General features: G+C 35.3%; 1 protein-coding gene across 2 annotated transcripts in view; it reads right to left on the bottom strand.

The window, feature by feature from the left end:
• srgap3 (SLIT-ROBO Rho GTPase activating protein 3) overlaps window positions 1-22,570 on the bottom strand; it is a 182,979-nt gene that overhangs the window by 87,784 nt on the left and 72,625 nt on the right. For both annotated transcript variants that reach the window (XM_056460338.1, XM_056460339.1), the window contains exon 4: window positions 15,144-15,206. In XM_056460338.1, coding sequence (XP_056316313.1) covers window positions 15,144-15,206 — 63 coding nt within the window. The remainder of the gene's footprint in view (window positions 1-15,143; window positions 15,207-22,570) is intronic.

Here is a 22,570-nt window from a genome sequence, read left to right as displayed (position 1 = left end):
GAAAAAGCTGTTTCCTCAAGCTCATTAGGAAGAGGATGCAAAGGATGTTTCTCAGAGAAGCACTAGCTGTGTCTGGCCTCAGGACAGATCAACAGCCTTTTAACAGGCTCTAGTAAACATACACAGATGTGCGAAATATCTTCAAGCTACCTGATTCCTAGATGGTGTACGCTGCTGTTCACTTGCATTTGTGAAAACGTTGCATCCATTACACTGAATACTGATGAAGGACATAATGTGTCATTAAAATCGCAGCAAACAAACAAATCAGCATATATCAGATTTTAAAGAGACAGTTTAGCAGCCACATGTTTTAATTTTGTGCTGCTTGAATATGTTTTGGCCTTCATTATAAAAAGAAACCACAATGTTAGCTAAAACACTTCTTTAAAGGTCTCCTGAAGAAGAAAAAAACTTTGAGTATTGCAAAGAGTAAATTATTTTTATTTCTGTTTTAATTTCAAGATATTTTAATTTCGGTGTGAATAATTACATTAGATTCTGTAAATTTTAATAAAAAAATCCAATAAAATTTTCACAAATTCATCAAAACTTAAATAAGATGTTTATTAATTACATGCATGTCTAATTATTTTAATAAAAATTAAAATGTACACTGTTAACAATTTTTGAACTGTAATACTGTAAAAAATAACTGTAATAGGAACTGCAATTTACTGCAGGACAGAAGTACAGGATGTTACTGTATATTAAAGTTGTATTGTAAAATGTACACAATATTTTAAAGTATATATATATATATATATATATATATATATATATATATATATATATATATATATATATATATATATATATATATATATATATATATATATATTTATATTTATATATGCACACACAACACTAAATATATATATACAGCAAGATAATTGGTGCTGTAAATGTAAATACAGCATTTTTGCTGTAATTGATACACAGGAAATTCAATCTTTATGATTGAGTTCCTCAATCCCAATCACATTTTCCACATCACAGAAGTCATTATTTAAAAAAAGCTAAACTCCATTTTCTCAATTCAATAATTCTGTAATGTTCCCAGTGACATTTACTCTTGAAATCGCACTCGGGCTGAAAATTTGAATAAAAATACTGAGTTGGCTAGAAACATTGACAGGATTGTACTCTGGCACAGGGGAAAATCTAGGTTAGAGCTGTCACCCATCAGCCCGTAACCCTCAAACAGAGCACAGCAGAGGAACATGTTTACAAGCAGGTTTGATCGACATGCTTGGCAAACCTCCAACATCAAAATCGTATTTACAAGCATGTCGAGGTGAAGCGGCCTGTGCAGTTAAGAGCAACACTTTGACACACGGCCCTGACATCGCCTTTAAACACATGCAATTCACAATCGTTTCGTTATGATTCAGCAAAACAATTCAATTAAATGTAAAAATGCCATATGTGACATGTAATGACTCTTATGACTGCAAACACTGTTCAGTACAGCTCTGGTGACAATCTGATGCATTTCGTGCCAATTGCTGTATTTTTAACATAATATAATAATAATAGCAACACTAATAGTAACTTTGATCATAGTCCTGCTTAATGATAAAATCACTTTTGTAGATTTAACTTCATGCATACGACATGTATATAAACATACATGCATGTACACTCACCGGCCACTTTATTAGGTACACCTTACTAGTACCAAGTTGGACACACTTTTGCCTTCAGAACTGCCTTAATCATTTGTGGTATAGATTCAACAAGGTACTGGAAATATTCCTCAGAGATTTTGGTTCAAATTGACATGATAGCACCACCCAGTTGCTGTAGATTTGTCGGCTATTGGCTTGAGATCTGATGACTGTGGAGGCCATTTGAGTACATAATTCACGCCTTATAACATGGTGCGTTATCCTGCTGGAAGTAGCCATCAGAAGATGGATACACTGTGGTCAAAAAGGGATGGACATGGTCAGCAACGAAACTCAGGTAGGCTGTGGCCTTGACACGATGCTCAATTGGTACTAATGGGCCCAAAGTGTGCCAAGAAAATATGTCCCACACCATTACACCACCACCAGCAGCCTGAACTGTTTATATAAGGTAGGATCTATGCTTTAATGTTGTTGATGCCAAATTCTGACCCTACCATCCAAATGTGAACTGCTGCTTACTGGATATTTCTCTATTTCGGACCATTCTCTGTAAACCCTACAGATGGTTGTGCATGAAAATTCCAGTAGATCAGCAGTTTCTGAAATACTCAGAGCAGCCCGTCTGCAACCAACAACCATGCCATGATTGGCGGATTAGAAATGTGCATTAACGAGCAGTTGGACAGGTGTACCTAATAAAGTGGCCAGTGGGTGTATAGATATAATATTAAAATATTTTTTAATTCTTTTATTAATAGATTATTTTATTTACATTTTTTATTCATTTATTTATTCATTCATCAGCTAAATAAACCATGTCACAAAAAAACAATACATAAAGTTTTGAACAACTGATACCATCCGCTTTGTAAAAAAGCATAAAAGCCTAAAAAACATTAAATTTACCAAATGTAGTATATTTTCACAATTCTCAAGTTAAAAAAACTGTCAAAACATTTATTCTCACATCCAGCAGCACTGCCTTGAGGTTTTTGTGGCCTCTTAGGTTAGTCCGAGAGCTGTGGAAGGATAGTCTTTCCTTTCCTCCGCTAAGCCGCATTAGCTCAGTATTTGTGCATTAGCCTGAAACCTTAAACTAACAGCAATGATTTATATACAACTTCCATCTCCACAGAAACTGCCTGGAGCACGTCTGCATGCTCTTCTAGTCTGGTACACACCCTAACTGCTAACACTTCAAAATGGCAGACAATCCCAAGACACTTAAGCCAAACTATTTACCTGTCAACCGGCCAGAGACAGACTGTGTTTTGTAAGAGCAGTGATGGGCAAAGAGAATGAGCGGGAGCTGCCTGAATGAGCACTGATTCATTCATCATATCAGACTAAAGTGCAGTCTAATGACTTTAAGATTGAGATGAATCAGAGAGGATCACACGAATTGGGATGCTCCAATCTAGAATACAAACTACTTATTCTTCGTCATCTTGATCATCCAATCCCAGACCCAAGCCCAATCCATCATGCTTTAAATATAAGTGAAACTACTGTATATGAAAACTCTGCTGACTTTAATCAATTTGTGCCCACATTTTTCTAAATGGTTTCATGCATGTAACCTTGTTAATAGTGTCCTATAGGAACATGCTTTGCATTTATTTTCCCCAGGTTTTTGATTGTTTTCTAGACAATCATATTTAAATTTGTGGCAACTATAGTTGCCAGTAGGGCTGCATGATATTGGAAAAATCTAACGTTGCAACATTTTGTTATTCTGCGATATAACTGCGATATAAATAACATTTTACCGGATGACTTGCATATCTCTATTTGGAAAGAATTAATCATTTTAGATTGATTATGATGATTCTGTAGGGGAGTGAAAATCAAATAAACAGTCCTCAAGCATATATAAATACATTAAAAAAATTCTACAATTGAAATAAAGTGAGTGGTTTATCAATAAATAAATAAAGAGTGTTTAATTTTTTTGGAGTCAGTATTCAGGTACAGTAACTAAATAATAAAAATAAATCAATAAAATTAATCATTATTATAGTTATAAATGGTACATTTTCTTAAGCCTGCTCTTAAAATCATAATACGGTCACAGGGCTCAAAATTACATCCAAATGATAAACTATAATACAGACTCAATATTGCATATCATGCGATGTGGCTATTGTGAATGATCACATTGTGATATCGATACTGAAACGATATATTGTGCAGCCCTAGTTGCCAGTGGGCAAATATTTTGTACTTTATGTACCCTTCAATTTAAAATTTTAATAGGAGGAGAAGATTTGCATTTCAAACTCAAAACAGCTGCTTTAAACAGATCAATTTATATTCATAATCTATAGTATTTAATTCTATAGTTCTATGATTCATTAATATTCATTAATCTATAGTATAATTTCATGTATATGAAAACACAAAGAACTCATCAATTTGTCTTGAAGTGATGAAACATACTAGTTGCTCCAACACATGTGCATCAAATATATACACTCCAACTGCTCGTTAACACAAATATCTAATCAGCCAATCACATGACAGCAACGCATTTAGGCATGTAGACATGGTATTTCAGAAACTGCTGATCTACTGGGATTTTCACGCACAACCATCTCTAGGGTTTACAATAGAAGTTGTAAATCTTCTCCAAAATTGGACAATAGAAGATTGGAAAAATGTTGCCTGGTCTGATGAGTCTCGCTTTCTGCTGTGACATTCAGATGGTAGGATCAGAATTTGGTGTCAACAACATGAAAGCATGGATCCATCCTGCCTATTATCAATGTTTCAGGCTGGTGGTGGTAGTGTAATGGTGTGGGAGATATTTTCTTGCCACACTTCGGGCCCATTAGTACCAATTGAGCATCATGTCAACGCCACAGCCTGAGTATTGTTGCTGACCACGTCCATCTCTTTATTACCATAGTTTACCCAACTTTTGATGGCTACTTCTAGCAGGATAACACAACAAGACGGGTTTCCTGAACATGAAAATTAGTTCACTGTTCTCAAATGGCATCCACAGTCACTAGATCTCTCATCCAATACAGCACCTTTGGGATGTGGTGGAAAGGGAGATTCACATCATGGATGTGCAGACAACAAATCTGCAGCAACTGTGTGATGCTATCATGTCAATATGGACCAAAATCTCCATGGAATATTTCCAGTACCTTGTTGAATCTATGTCATGTTCTAGAGAAGTTCTGAAGCCAAAAGTGGGTCCAACCCGTTGCTAGTAAGGTGTGCCTAATAAAGTGACCAGTGAGTGTATTTACAGCAGAGTTATAGAGTTACAGCAGTAAAAGAAAAAATGTACATTAAAAAAAAAAAAAAATCAAGAGTTAAAGACCTCAAGTAAAGTAAATACTGCTCCCCACAAGTAATAACGTTTGTTTGCCCCTTTTATTGTTTACTTGGTAGAGCGAAAATTGGTGGGTGAGTTGAAAAACCTGCGATGAGTTAGCAGCAGGTCACAAATCATTGTCAATGAATCCCAAAGCTTATTTTTTATATCAGGTTTTTATAGTGTTTTCTGCTGCTAAGTTGTTGTTCATAATTATTGGCCTCTTATTTTTCTGCTAAATTGTTGATAATAATGTAATATTTTTTTTCTGCATTACATCTATTGTGATATTCTGAATAACAAAATAAAGGAAACTGAAACTGAAATTGGGTGTTGATCATCTGTAGATCCTCTGTGGATCCTTCGCTTTTTAAGTTTCTAATGCATCACCAGGAGCCGTGAGTATTAATTATGTTTTGCCTGTATATGTTTTTAAAACCCTCAAAATGCTGGTTGCCATTGACTTCCATGTTATGAATCAGCAAGGATGAAAAAAGTCGCCAATATCTTGGATGGCCTGAGAGTGAGTAAATTAACAGCAAATTTTCATTTTGGATGAACTGTCACTTTAAATAACATAAAATATCATAAAAAGTCTTTAAAGAGGTGCTACCAAAGTCATCATCTAATTCTTCTGCATAAATGCATGCTTAATAGGGCTTCAAGTGCAGTCGACAAGGGCACTGCGCTATAGACTAATTTCCTTTAAGCTGCAGAATTTTTAATGAGCTGTTTTGACATCATTTAGAAAAAGGATTACTGTTCTCAGATGCAGTACACAAACAATATTCCATTATAGTCTAGCAAAAAATTAGAAGCCGAGATTTTATGTCTCGCATACAGTAAATGTTCAAAATTCACAGTACTGTTCATTATAAAAACAGCAAACAATGTGTTAACATGTAAAGTTTTCCAGTGGAAATAAAGATAAATTAATTCATATTTGTGGTTTAAAATATATATATTGGTCACCCTAATATGCAAAAACATTGGTGAAATCTCTTAATGCACAGAACTTAAGTATTACATTCATTTTTTCTTATTCTATGTTGTGAATATAAAACATTACTCAAACCACAAACAGGAGGCAGAGGAATCAATACTGAAAGCTTCTAGTGCAGGCTCTCTTTCAATATTAATGTCAAGTTGTATATTAAGATCAGAAGCAAGATACTATCCACTATCAAGCCTTCTTAATGCAGAGGTTTGCAAAGTGTCTCACAATGTGCGATATAACACTGCTAAGCAAAATCCTCAGTGTACTGCCTAAAGTGAACAGGTCAAACATTAAATTAGTAGTTCAAGAATTAGCTATTAATTAATATTAACTGCAAGCAAAGTATCTACTTTGATGTTTCAGATAATCTTTGTAACTAATCTGTTGTGATCGCCAACTGTGTTTTCTCTGCTGAAATGTACTTCCGGTATTCTGAACGAACTACAACTCCCAGAACTATTTGCGCCTATCAACTTCTGCAACAGCTGATGATAAACAGGTGTCCTGACATTTTGTTCTACCCTTCAGATTATACCAACACTGTATTTGAATGGTTCTGAGGGTGGGGTTGGGAATTAGGAAGGTTAGCGTAAATATTACAGCTTCATATCACACTGCTCCACATTAAAATTTACACTGGTAGCAATATCTGATGGATAACATATTACTTCATCAAAATGTGCTACCTAGTTTTTGAATAGGAGGTAGGACAATCTGACAAGTTAGGACAAATCAACAGAACACCGAACATTCACACATAGACACAGCTGTAGCTCGTTCTCACTGATTAAATGGACTAATTAGATGGTCTACTGTATATATACACGTGATTTTCTCATTCACATTGCAAAATAATGTTTCTTCGCCAGCGTAACAAATATTGCAGAAATGACAACCTGTCATTAGAGCTGCTCAATTATGGGAAAAATCATAATCACGATTATTTTGGTCATAATTGTAATCACGCTTAATCAAAACGATATACAGTTGAAGTCAAAACTATTCACCCTCCTGTAATTTATTTTTTTATTAAATATTTCCAAAATGATGTTGAACAGAGAAAGAAATTTTTCACTGTATTTTCTCTAATATTTTTTTTTTCTGGAGAAAGTGATTTATTTTATTTTGGCTAAGATAAAAGCAGGTTTAAATATTTTTAAAACTATTTTAAGATCAATAAATTTAACCCCATTAAGCAGTATTTTTTTTGATCGTCTGCAGAAGAAACTACTGTTATGCAATCATTTGCCTAATTACCCTAACTTGCCTAAGTACCCTAATTAAGCCTTTAAATTGCACTTTAAGCTGAATGCTTGTATCTTGAAAAATATCTAGTCAAATATTATTTACTGTCATCAAGAAAAAGATAAAAGAAATCCGTTATTAGAAATCAGTTATTAAAAATATTATGTTTAGAAATGTGTTGAAAAAAATGTTCTGTCCCGTTAAACAAAAATTGGGGGGAAAATATAAAGGGGGGCTAATAATTCAGGAAGGCTAATAATTCTGACATCAACTGTATATATACGTAAATAAGGAAAGGGAAATAAATACAATAGAATAAAAACATCAAACAAACTGTGCTTTAAGCATCTTCACTGTAAGAAAATTTTTTTTTTATTACAGCTACAAAAGTCCTTGAGTCAAGAGCAGTGAGTGATTTTGTCCTTTTGTTGTTTGATTAATGATTAAACAATTCGGCAGCAGGAATATTGCGCACTGTCACTTTAAGAGCAGTGCAGTTCTGATTTATGGTTTCACTTTGACGTGTCTTTTGATTCTCAACTTGTTTGTTTATTACATAAATGAGTGTTAATATGAATAATCACTAAACACTTCGTTTACACAAATTTGCATGTATTTGACAATTAAAGCGCTCACAATAAGATGACTTTAGATGTGTGTGCTCTGCTCGTCTCTGAGGCTGAGTGCACACACACAACAGCATGCGATCTCTTTCGTGCTTTTAAAAATATGAATGATTCGAATGTACATCAATGAATGATGCACATACCACGCTGCAAAAGTGTACAAGCAACAAATGTGTACACCTGGAAAGGGGCAGTATATGATGCAATAATAGTTTTATCTTGATTCATGTTTTTTCATAATCGTTAGAAGCCGAAATTGAAATCGAAACTGAATTTCAATTAATTGCACAACCCTAGCTGTCATACTGTATACAAAAGTGTATTATTGTCATTCACTGATATTTTTCCCACACTGTAATCCTTAAACACACACAAAAAAAAAGATTTTTGCTGTTTGGTCATACAACTTATTTAAAATGAGCTGAAACAACGCAATTCTGAAGATATTTTTTTCGGGGGGGTTGGACCATTTTTATGTTCAATCGACTTAAATTTGTTACATTAACTTGAACAAAATGAATGAAGTGTGTGAAACCCTGCATTTTTACAGTGTAGAATCTCTCAATATGTCATCAAATAAGTCTTGCTTTAAATATGTATGACAGGATATAATCCCTGAATATTAATATGGAATTGAGCACACAACCTATATTCTAATACTTCAGCCAAAATCTCACATTTCTGGTCTCCTTAGCAGAGGAATTACATATGAAATATTTTGTGACCACAATGATGCAGATCCTAGTAATTTAGACCTTTCTGCAGGGATTCAGTATCCTGACAGGCTCTATTTGAGGAAAACAGAGAAAAGAGGAAGGGTGGCAGTGAAAGGATAATGATCCTCTCCCTTGTCTTCTCCAGCGATACATTATACGCCCTGTCAGTGACCTTGAAACACATCAGCGTCAGAGCGCCAGATCCCAAACCGCATATGTGTGCATTTCTATGATTTAAAGGAAGAAACATTGTCTACCTGATTCATAAACATTGCGCGTGTGCCCGTAAGGATTTAAAAGGGATACTTCACCCAAAACTAAATATTTATTATCAATTCACGATCAATATCAAAACCTGTTTGGCTTTTTCTTCTATTAAACACAAAAATGAGACATTTTGAAGAAAGCTGGGAACCTGTAACCATTGACTTACACACTGTTTGATCTCCCTGCTATGAAAGCCAATGGTTACAGGTTTTCAGCTTCTTCAAAATATATTCCTTTGTGTTCAACAAATAAAGAAACTCAAAGGTTTGGAACCACTTGAGGGAGTGTAAATGGTGACTACATTTTCATTTTTGAGTGAACTGTCCCTTTAACTTTCAGATCTTTACGATAGGTAGAGCATATTTACATTTTAAGCTTTTTTAATGCTAAATTTTAAGGGTGGGTGATTTTGGTTTTTTCATACTATTAATTAATTCCTACATTATGTTTTGCCACCGTTTATTGTCTTTTTTAATTCAAGGAACTATGATTTTAATGAAAATATTTGTAAACTTAGTAAGTAGACTACTGTATAAGCCAATGATAAAAATAATAGCAACAAAAATGTGACCAAATGATGGTGCATCACATTAAAAACATTGTATGTGAAACACTCTAGACTACATTAAAGAGGAAATCAGAACATACTACTAGTCCTGAAGGGCTATTTTTTCTGAGGTGAAAAGCACAAGACGCAAGCACTGGAATGGGAAAAATTTAAGGTTGTAAGTGGTAAGTTTGGGTACTTTTATCTGGATGTGTTTAGTATACTGAATCCTACTGAATTTACAGAAGGAGAGTATTTAAGTCAATCATGGAATGTGATTTACTGTACTATGTTAAATGGTATTTCTACCATAATTTAAAGGGTTAGTTCACACAAAACAGAAAATTCTGTCCTCATTTACTCATCCTTCAGTTGTTCCAAACCTTTATTATTGTCTTTATTCTGTTGAACACAATCGAAAGATATTTTAAAGAAAGCTGGTAACCACTGACATCCATAGTAAAAAAAAACAAATACCATGGAAGTGAATGGTTTTCCAGCTTTCTTAACAAAAAAGCATGTCTTGACCTAGTTTGCACATGTGTTGTTAGTAGATTACATTATCGGGACTCCTTAGAGCACCTTATCATCCTTAACTCTCCTTGTTTGTGACCTAATTGTGCTGATTTATGCACTTTATTAAACATAATGAAAATGAGCTGCTGTGCCTGCGCTATTTAAGTCAAGCATTGTCAGTAGATCACTGACAAAATGTAACACTCACACAAACACTGTTATGGGACTGCGCTTTCACAGTAGTATGTACTGTTTAGTTATTCCGTATTGAATTCCCTGTAGTTTGTCAGTACTAGTTTCTAATACTAGATTTTTCTTGAATGCTCCGATTCTGCTGTGTCCAATCATGTTTTATCTTTGCTTCTAAAGCCAAAACTGACACAAACAGTGGATTATAAAAATCTGAACTGCTGTATTGATCTTTTACAGTATGTATACATTCTGTTATTTTTGTAAAAAAAAAAAAAATAATGAAATGTTGAGACATTTTAGATGAGATAGTTTTTTTAAGGGAACCTTTTATGCTAAAATCACTTTCATAAGGGGTTTAAGCACAGGTGTGTGGCAACAGTGAGTGAATAAAGGTCTAATAGTAAAATGTTATTAATTGTATTTTTTATATAATCACACTACTTCATATAAACCATCTGCAGAAACAATTTGATTGACATTCTCCTTTTGTACGCATCATCAGAAGGGAAAGCCCCACCCATAAGTGACAATCTCTCCCTCATTAGCATATTAAGTTCGTCCTGTTTTTGACTCTGCCACTATGCTGACACAAAGCATTTGTAGCTCCGTCCTCCCTTGAAAAGAGCAAAATCTCATTGGAATTTAAAGCGACAGTCACCAAAATGGCACAATTAGGATCAAAGCCTATAATGATGTGTTCATACCAGACGTGGAATGCACAAATAAATCGCGGCTAAATAGACGCGTGAATGAAGCAGGTGAACTCAAAATGTTCACGCGTCTATTTAGCCGCGATTTATTTGTCAAATCTGCTTCATGCGTGCGTCAAATTCACTTCACAATAGATGCGGATTCACGTCATGGGCATGGCTTCTGTCTGCCCAGCGACTCTAGCTTCGTTGCTAAATGGCTAACATGGATTTTATTGAGAGAATACCTGTGCTTAATGTGCTTTAGTAAGGCTGATAAACAGCTTCAATTCATTAAGCGCCTCTAGATCCAATCAGAGAAGCACCCAGCTCTGTGAGCTCTTAAACTCCTCTAGAAACTGTACCTGGATGATAGAGGTGTTCAGCGGTGCTTCCGACTGAGCCAAGCCCAGTTTGATGAACTGGTGTCTGGTGTCGGCAAGAAGAGTTTCCCACCGGACACCAACAACAGGCGCTACGTTATAATCACGCCCCCACAATAGACAGCTCCAGATTGGTTAACGCAGCGCGAATGTCTGTTGAAGTTCCGATTTTTCAACTCAAGCGATTCGCACGAAACGTGCAATATGCATGTCAATCGCGTTAATCGTGCAAAACGCTCAACTTGCGCCACTTCATTCGTGCAAATCGTGTCATTCGCATTGACTCATTATTTGTTTGTATCACGCTGCAGGATATCTATTCACGTCTTGATTGACTTAACATGTAAACCACTCGCGATTGATGCTTTATCCGTGCCTGGTGTGAATGCAGCATAAAAGGGACAGTTTTTTTTTTTTTTTTTTTTTTTATAATTTCAGGGTTTTCACCTTTAATGTAATGGATAGGACAGTAGAGATTGTTGACAGGAAAGCAAGGGGAAGAGAGAGAGTGGTAGGATTGGCACAGGACCACGAGGCTGGAATCAAACTCGGGTCGCCGTGAGCGCCGAAGTGCATGTGTCGACACACTAACCACTACACCACTGGCACTGACAAAAGCGACAGTTTTAAAGAGTAATAAAATATTATTTGTGTGGTATTTTGAGCTGAAACTTCACATACACACTCAATGGACATCAGAGACTTATTTTACATCTTGGATTAAGGAGCATAATAGGTCCCCTTTTAAGAAAATGTTACTTGAATCATGCTGTACTTATGTTCAGTATAACGCAGTCAACATAATGAAGAAAAGAGACTTTGTTTTTGACCATGTTTGGCCCAAGTCTACTATAATTTATAGCCATAGTCAAGAGGAGTCCAGACAAATGGGAAATATTTTACTATGCCGCCTGCATAAAGATGCAAAAGGACATCTGGACAAGGAAAAACGATGGAGAATAATCTTCCTCTGATGTCCTGTTAGGAGTGACAACATTAATCTCAGACTGCTCTTCTGCAGACACAGCATAAACTTCATCCAGACAGAAAAACACAAGGCCAAAAGAAAGATCATGCAACTTGTTTTAGGAGAAAACATCAACGTAAGAGAAACTGCAGAGATGGAATTAATCAAAGAATGATTTCGGATCCTAATGACACTGATTTTGAAGAAAATATGTATGTAATGTGGACGCGATTTTTAAGATGCACTGAAAAAAATGACTTTCTGGTGTAAAATCGAATAAATTTATTGTCATCATTTCTATATTGCAACATTAAATGTCAATTATGAGTAAAATTTCCTAATCAGACATTTAAATATTTACACATTTACTTCAATTAATAAATGAACTGTTGTAAAAAATGATATGAAAAAAGTCATGACAACAAATGTGTATATGCTACTTATTTCAATAGGTTAGTCAAGTTTAATGTAATATTTTTGTCAGTTTCACTGAAGTAAGTTGAGATGACTAGGAAAGCTAATTCAATTCAACTAAAAAAGTTTAGACAGCAAGAATTTTTTTAAAGTGTGAGTGGAAAGACCAATATTTGTCTGTTTATTTGTAATACTTAAATATCTTTTCTAATTATTGCAAATAAACCTAATAAAATGAAGTACATTTTAATCGTATTGTCACAAAACGTCAAATCTGTTTATGTCATGGGGAAAACAACTCATTAGAATGAATTAGGGCTGGGTGATATGGCATAAATACAATCTCGATAATTCATTCATTCATTTCTTTTCGGCTTGGTCCTTTTATTAATCAGCAAACAAGCAAAATGAACCGCCAACTTATGCAGCATATGTTTTACGCAACGGATGCCCTTCCAGCTGCAACCCATCACTGGGAAACATCCATACACTCTCATTCACACACATACACTACGGACAATTTAGCTAACCAAATTCACCTATAGCGCATGTCTTTGGACTTGTGGGGGAAACCGGAGCACCCGGAGGAAACCCACGCGAACACAGGGAGAACATGCAAACTCCACACAAAAATGTCAACTGACCCAGCTGAGGCTCGAACCAGCAACCTTCTTGCTGTGAGGTGATCGTGCTAACCACTGCGCCACCGTGACGCCCGCAATCTCGAAAATTCTTTTCCAAATTGACTAACAATATATATTTCGTTATAAGTTGTTAATGCTTCCAGTATTAAAAGAGTATCCCAACAATGACTGAAGCTAAAAAGATTAGTCGCTTCATTAAATAACATTTTTAAATATTGTTTATTAACAAAAACAGTTACACATTACTCTGAGTTTATAGAGATTCCGATTTTCTATAATATACTAATGATATAATATAAAATATAATTTTGTGAAGAACTGTCGAGGACAGTATATATACAGTACATTGTAAAAAAAATTCATGAATTTACAATTTTTTTCTGCCAGCTGGGATGCCAGAAAAAAAATAAAATAAAGGCCATTAAATTACAGAGATGTACCGTAAAATAAAGGCCATTAAATAACAGAAATTTACTGTAAAATAAAGGCCATTAAATTACAGAAATGTACCGTAAAATAAAGGCCATTAAATAACAGAAATTTACTGTAAAATAAAGGCCATTAAATAACAGAAATTTACTGTAAAATAAAGGCCATTACATTACAGAAATGTACCGTAAAATAAAGGCCAATAAATTACAAAATTGACTGTAAAATAAAGGCCATTAAATTACAGAAATTTACTGTAAAATAAAGGCCATTTAATTACAGAAATTTACTGTAAAATAAAGCCCATTAAATTACAAAAAATTACCGTAAAATAACGGATGTTAAATTACCAAAATGTACCAGAAAATTAAATTTAAGGAAATTTCTGTAATTTAACGACCATTATTTTACTTTCTTTTTTATTTTTGGCACCCCAGCTTGTAAATTTATGATTTTTTTTTACAGTGTACACAAACAAAAATACTTATTGCATTTTCTAAAAAAAAACAATTACAGAATTATTTTAAAATAAATGTTTTACTTAATTGAAACTGTAAAAATATTCATCATTAAAATAAACATCAATTTAACAGCTAATACGGCGGTAAAGTGAAGCAAGCTCGCTAAACAATACTGAGTGACGTATCTCATGATAATATCAACACAATTACAGATTCCTATTGTTGCATGTCTGCTGTGTGATTGGCTCTTTGCATTGATCAATATCGAGTAAAAATGTCGATATAAACATAAACTTTATCGCGATTCGATATGATATCTTTATCGGCCCAGTCCTAGAATGAATAAACAAAATGAGTAGTGTAAATTGATACAACTAAATTAAAGTGAAACTATATTTGAAAAATAAATTAAAATTCTACTAAAATATACTGTAACTAATAAGATTAACTTAATTTTATCAAAGCAACATTTTTTACAAATAGAATACATCAAAAAAATTATGTATATAAAATAAATCTAGATTCAAAATTAATTATAATTAATTAACTTATAATTCAGTTATTTAGTGTTAGTTGGGTTATAAAACTGGGTTAGTGTGTCTTAGTTTAAACATTAAGTAAATTTGACATTAAATTGAAAATTTAATTGTACTTGATTTAAAATTAGTTTACTTTTATTTGATGAAGGATTAGTTTGCTTACATTTACTTAAATTTTACTCATGCAAATTGTTAGGAGGTTTGTATTAAGAAAATCCTAAAAGTTATTTTTTTCTACGAAGCTTATAAACAGAAAATATCACAATTTTCAATTTTCCCATTTACAACCCCTATAGTAAACAGCACCACTACTTAAACACAAATCCTTTGATTCAGTTTTCCCATACTTTAATAGAAACTATGTGAAGCAACAGTTTCTTTCTTGTCCAAACTGTCACGCAGCCAAACTGTTTTTGTTCTTGGCCTGAGAGTCTGTGTTTCTATGGTGAATGGCAGGACACAGCGGGCGAGAGCTCCATTCAGACGCACAGCCAGAAGAACCCAGAGGAGGACGAAATAAAGAGAGAGATTGAGAGACATTATACTCACAGTGTACAGCTCGTTCGTCACTTTCACCAGCTCCTCGTGCATCTGAATGCCAATTTCTTTACTCTGAAACAACACAAAATGGGTCACACATTAGTCAAACAACTTTGCAGGTTCAAGAAAGTAATACATTATAATGGAGAATTATTTTAAAGCCATACTACAATTTACAGTTAAAATCAGAATTATTAGCCCCCCATGTATATTCCCCCCCCCCCCCCCCCCCAGTTTCTGTTTAACGGAGAGATTTTTTTTAACCCGTTTCTAAACATAATAGTTTTAATAACTAATTTCTAATAACTGATTTCTTTTATCTTTGCCATGATGACAGTAAATAATATTTTACTAGATATTTTTCAAGATACAAGCATTCAGCTTAAAGTGACATTTTAAGGCTTAACTAGGTTAATTAGGCAAATCATTGTATAATGATGGTTTGTTCTGTAGACAAGTGAAATAATTGCTTAAGGAAGCTGATAAAAGTAAAGCCACAGCCTTTAACAGAGTGGGGGTTACATGAAATGCAGGAAAAGTAATTGAAAAAAACATCCTAGAAAAATTTGATCGATTATAGGTTCTGAATGTTGATTTCTATTACTTTCCGATTAATCGCCCAGCCCAAGCAAATGCATTGATTAACCATTACATATATTTTGCAGCCAGTTTAGACCAGTCATTTCGACCTCTCAGAGTATATAGTAAAGTTTTTCTGAGTCGTTTAGATTCAAGAATGAATTATGTTATGTTTCTCTCGCTCTCACGACTCACGTCAGCTGTGAAGCCAAGCGTAAGTAGCCTTAAATAAAAAGATGAATTTAAGCCCCAAAAAAGTGCATCTCTGTGAGTCTCTGCAGAGCACATGAGATTACCTGCGGAAGTGTTGACAGGTCTCACGCTCACAGAACGAAACAGGAAATCGAGAGACGATTTTATACTACTTAATAGATCACGGATGTTCGGTTATATTGGGCGGATTCAAAAAAGTATAAAAGGACGATGATAATAATAGTAAAAATAATATTTGTCACTAAATATACTTGAGCGGCTGTTAATATACACTCAAAAAATTCTGCTGCTTGTTCAATCTACTTATTTAAAATGAGTTGAAACAATACAATTCTTAAGGTGTCTTTGGGACAACTTAAATCTTTTATGTTCAAGCCACTTAAATTTGTAAAAACTATTACGTTAAGTTAATCGATTTGTATTGGGTCAACATGTAGGAAGTGTGTGGAACCCAGCATTTTTTTACAGTGTACCTGGGAGGCCCCCCCAAGTAAAACTTCTGCAGCAACATTTCCTGCATTTGTGTAAGCAGTGCTTCAGACAGAGAGCAGGAGAATTCAGATCCAGACTGAGACACTGAAAACTGCTTATGCATTTCTGTGGTAACAAAAAAACAATCATTTAATAATGCTATAAACAAGGGAAAGAACACAAGTCTACCTACTCCCACACAGCATAATTCCTGCTCACACACACACAGCTCTGAACTGAAAATGAGAGAATGTATTGCATTTAACTCTAAAGTGAGACAATCTGGCAGAAACAGGAGGGCAAGAACTCCAGGGAAGCTTGAAATTGTTCACTGCAAGCGCAGGTTTGTCATGAGGCACAAGAAAACAGAGACTGGCTGAGACACACACACACACAATTTTTGGTAAAGTTCCAGGCCTCCAGAATCTACAGGTAGAAGCATTACCTTTCTTGTCAACAGTTCAGAAAAGCTCTGCGCAGAATGTTATATTACAGTATATACTTCCTCAAAAAAGTCTGATGACCAAACAATACACTAGGACCTGGCAACTTGGCCTAACATCAAAATCTCATTTTTTTTTACTCGATTACTATTAATAAACGATTATTTTATTTATTAATAAAAAAAATTGCCCCCATAGTTTTGAACAGTAAATATGCTTACTTATTACAAGTGAGAGATTTCTGAATAAAGGGTGCATTACCTGATTTTAAAATAATTGAAGGAAACACACACTATCTATGGTTATTTTTTGAAAATCAACATTGAACAGCTGAAATTAAAGCACACATTTCCTAAAACCAACAGTCACTTTTCTTATAAAAAAGTGAAAATAAAGAACTTGCACTTTTGGAAAAAAAATCAATTATTGTCAATGTTGTTCATATTAAAATTGGAAAATAAGCAGTATCTCTTATAAATAAAAGAAGTGTATCCTGTAAATTATATTTTAAACAGTGCATTTCTTGCATCTTCTGTAAACAAATATTTAAATGTAAATAATAATTTGAATGGGCGATGCAGTGACGCAGTAGGTAGTGCTGTCGCCTCACAGCACAAAGGTCACTGGTTCGAGCCTCGGCTAGGTCAGTTGGCGTTTCTGTGTGGAGATTGCATGTTCTCCCTGCGTTCGCGTGGGTTTCCTCCGGGTGCTCCGGTTTCCCCCACAGTCCAAAGACATGCGGTGCAAGTGAATTGGGTAGGCTAAATTGTCTAGAGTGTGTATGGATGTTTCCCAGAGATGGGTTGCGGGCGGAAGGGCATCCGCTGCGTAAAACATGTGCTGGATAAGTTGGCAGTTTATTCCGCTGTGGCGAACCCGAATTAATAAAGGGACTAAGCCGAAAAGAAAGTGAATGAATGAATGAATAATTTGAATGTAATGGAAAATTACATTAAAATTATTCCTACACGGGACTCCACACTTGTAAATGAACCATTTACTATTTCATAAACGCAAAAATTGAATACAAAAATTAAATATTGCTATTATTAATTATACATTATATATACATATATGCTAATTAAAACCAAGTTAAATAAATGCAACTTTATTGATACAAGAGTATCGATTTCTGTAAAATTTCTGGAAAAACGAAACAAATAAGAAATTAAATATATAGAAGTATAAAAATGGAAAAGATCTACAAGGGTTCTCTCTCTTCCCAAAAACATTCATTCATAGCATTCATTTTCCTTCGGCTTAGTGTCTATTTTCAGAGGTCACCACTGCGGAATGAACCACCAACTATTCCAGAATATGTTTTACACAGCAGATGCCCTTACAGCTGCAACCCAGTACTGGGAAACACCCATTCACTCTCACATTTACACATGCACTCATAGGCTAAGACCAATTTAATTTATTCAATTCACTATAATAGTGCATGCCTTTGACTGTGGGGGAAACCGGAGCACCTGGAGTAAACCCACGCCAACATGGGGAGAACATGCAAACTCCACACAGAAATACCAACTGACCCATCTGGGACTAAAACCAGCGACCTTAGCCTGTGAGGCGACAGTCCTAACCACTGAGCCACCGTGCCGCCCCTCCCACAAACATATAAACAGAAAATAAAAGTAAAAGACACATAATAAATAAAATGAAAACTAACTAATGTTAAAATAAATACTAAATATAAATATTCACCACACGACATGCCAAGGGCGGACTAATCTGTCCTTGGATAAAAAGCATGTTTTGTAATATTTTGATGCAACAGAGAACTGTCGTATTTAACAATACACCAATAGCATGTGAGCTTGACCTCACAGTCTCCTCGAATAAATTTGATCGGTAGCCCTTCAGTGTCCTTTATTGTGAAGCATAATGTAGGATAAATCTGAGTGATCAATAAAGGCTACAGCAGATTGTTATGTGCTCATGGATATAAAATAATCTCTCCCCACACATGAATGTGTACATACACTTACACACGTATCCCTGTAACCAGACTGCACTAATCATTCATGCTTATGGGATACAAAAATGACAATATTGCATGCATATATTGATTTTGTTTTTAGGTAACATGCTCAGGAGACTTGTTTGTGTTCTTGCTTATTTCTTATAACAATAAATGTAAAAGTTTAAGTAATAAAAAGTAAAAATAAATTACTAAAGTTAATACAATTGCTGAAATGTTTTTTAATAAAAGCATAGAAATTGTGTGTATAAAAATATAAAAACGTTATAGTTAACTCGGAAATTCTCAGTTTGTCTTTACAGATGAGCAATACATGTTCAATATTCAAAATCACATTATTTTTTCATATATCTTACTTTGATTATATACAGCTACTCAGCTAACATGAAAACGACTAGCATATTTCCTAGTTCCTCTGAAAGCCCCGCCCTCAAGAGGCTCTGATTGGTCAGCTAACAAAATGTGCTGTGATTCGCAGATCAGCTCCACATCACCAGGAAGCACCATGCCGCTACTACCACACACTTTGCCTCTGCTTTGTAAATATTGTCAGTCAGTGTAACTGTTAGCCATATCAGTTTGAGCCGGCATCAGACAGTAAATGAAGAAGACAAAGCTAAACCTCATGCCTGCTCTCTAAAATAAAATCAGACAAGTGTCTTTTACATATATTCAAAGTAAGCATGTGCCAGTAATATGAAACGTTCACATATTTTTTGCCAGTTATTAGAGACATAGAAAGCAGGGAAAGCTGCATAGAGAGACACTGCAGCGCTGGTGAAGATTGTGGCTGTTTACAGGATTTCTTTTTACAGATAAATATGAATTTGTAGCTAAATTTTTAATGGTGGCAAACAGCATTTCCTGTTATTTACATCCTTGTTTACATCCTCGCTACAACATACCATTAACACTAGAAACTGTGCTTGTAATAGATCAATTTTGAACACTTACAGGTTGAGGCTCACAATCCACAGCTTCTTCTATTATGGTTGGAGCTGCTCCTTCTTTGAGGAGTTTTTAGGCGAATCCAGCACTGAACTGGGAGAGATTCTGGAAGCTGTCTTTGTCAAATCCTAGCTATATCTTTTCTATAATTCTCTTGAACATAATTAAAATTAAATTGTACGCACTTCTCTCTTTGTGTTGTGTCCTTTGGAAGTCCAAAAACAGAAACAGAACAAGCTCTGTGTCACAATCACCAATGATCTAGCGGCTGCAGATCTTTGCTAAACACGCAGTTCGCTAAAAAACTACAAATAAATATATGGACTACAAGGTATATGGACTTCAAGATCCAGTCATGCACCGCTCACATGCACCTGTTCCGGATTCTGCTGATTGCACACACACACTCACAACTGGAGGATAGTCAAGGACTGATTAAATGGACTTTAAATACAGCTCACACACACACATCAGTGCTGAGTCTTGTTTAACTGTTTTGTGAACATTACGACGCGTTTCACTTGCCTTGTCCTGTCAGTTTTGACCCTCGCCTTGTTTGTTTGTTTACATTGCTTGCTTCCAGCCTGTACTGACCATTCACCTGTGTATTGACCACAACCCTGGATGGCCTGTATACATCTGTTTGCCCCTGTGTTGACCGTTGCTTTCCTGGCCATTCTCTGTTTAATAAACCCTGCATTTCGATCAGCACTTCAGTTGTCAGCGCCCATTCCCATTACACTCTGCGTAAATAGCACCGTTTGGACAGCATTTTAGCTTTCGCTGCTATAATATTACAGCACCTCTGGCCACGCCCCTTCGCTGTGTGGGGTTTATCTGCATAACCTGAAGGGTATATGATCTCATTAACCTGGATGTATCTTTTTTTGTAGTCCCCAAACTTCATTCACTGTAGGCTTTGCTAGGCTAACTCTGTAAAAGCCAATGTCTCTCTTTGCACCGAACTTTGATCGTATTACATTTAGGGATGTTGTTTATGTTCACACAGCTACATTACACACGAATTAAAGTTTAAAATATGATATCGCAGTGGACCACCCCTTTAAAATATATCTAAAATCAAATTTTAAAACTTAAATCAACGCAAAACAGCATGTACATTCATTTTAAGATATGTTCAATTTGCTTAATTTACATTCAAGAATAATCAGTGGTTTTATGCATTCAAAATTAAATTGTGTTATTAAAGATTTACTCAAGTAATCCTTTTTACATTAAAGATCAAGTAAAAATATATAAAACATACATACATACAGAATCCGATATATCTCTGATAAACGCCTTGGTCAAACATTCAGTGTAAAAGAAATAAATAACTAATAAGTACATTAAAAATGCAGAATATGACATTTTATCGTGTAAGATAATGAGGTGTCCCCTTTTTCCCCTGATCGCCTCCACTACCCAAGAGCAAACGCGTGCTTTTTGAGCCACATCAGGCATTATTTAAGAGCCTTCTGGGGATGGAGAATCAGTAATACTGCATTCAACACATTCCCATCCAGCAGCAGCTCTCAGTGGAAGCTCTGATGCAACATTATGAAAGAGCCAAAAGCACTGACACACTGCAGTCTCCTGCCTCCAGTAACAGCGGCGTAAGACTCTTCAAATGCCATCAAGCTACAGTACATGTTTCCCAGCTGTCTTTGCTGCTCATTCATCCTCATCTTCGAGCCAGCGGAGAAATGTTTCGCTGACCTCAGGTGCTTGTTTCTCATCTCACATTCTTTGACTGCTGTTAGTTTTTGCTAACTGCCACGGAAAGCTCCAAACACATAATTAAAGAAAGAGTTCAAATAAGAGCCTGAGGAAGGATATTCATTATCATTCCAGACAGCAGGACTCATGCTGCTACATGGATTTTGCTTTTAGGACTCGTATTTTAACATTTGTACAGTTGGAAGTGCAAAAGGTAAACAAAAATGTCCTCAAAAAATAACATCACATTACCATGAACTATAAAAGGCCTCCAAATACATACAGATATTCATAGGAAAACTGATGATTGATGACTGCAGCAGTAAAAAAAACGCGGTGAAATACTGCTGATACTTACTTGTATGTTTTTGAAAAATATATACCAAGTTAAGAATAAATTTTTTTCTGATAATTCATTCATTCATTTTCTTTTCAGCTTAGTCCCTTTATTAATCAGGGGTCGCCACAGCGGAATGAACTGCCAACTTATCCAGCATATGTTTTATGCAGCGGATGCCCTTCCAGCCGCAACCCAACACTGAGAAGCACCCATACACCCTTGCATTCACACACATACACTAGGGCCAATTTAGCCCATCTAATTCCCCTATAGCACATGTGTTTGGACTGTGGGGGAAACCGGAGCACATGGAGGAAACCCACACGAACACGGAGGGAACAAGCAAACTCCCTACAAAAACGCCAACTCACCCAGCCGAGGCTCAAACCTGCGACCTTCTTTCTGTGAGGCAATTGTGCTACCCACTGCACCACCGTGCCACCCAATAATTAATTTATTTAGTTATTTTTATTACACAACTCCAGAACAAGCAAACAACTGCATAAAAACCAACTAAAAACCATAGCAATAGCAGAACACCACAACAACTGCATAACAACCAACCAAAAACCATTGCAACAGCTGAACACCCTAACAATTGCATAACAAACATTCAGGTAACCCTAGCAACAGCACAATAACTTAAGAACTGTATAACAACTAACTAAAAACCACAGCAACAGCAGAACATCCTAACAATTGCATAACAAGCACTCAGGAAACCCTAGTAACAGCA

The sequence above is a fragment of the Danio aesculapii genome, chromosome 6 (genome assembly GCF_903798145.1).
Source record: "Danio aesculapii chromosome 6, fDanAes4.1, whole genome shotgun sequence".
NCBI classification, from domain to species: Eukaryota; Metazoa; Chordata; class Actinopteri; order Cypriniformes; family Danionidae; genus Danio; species Danio aesculapii.
Note: the sequence above shows the minus strand (reverse complement) of the source record. Positions and strands in the feature narration are given on the sequence as shown.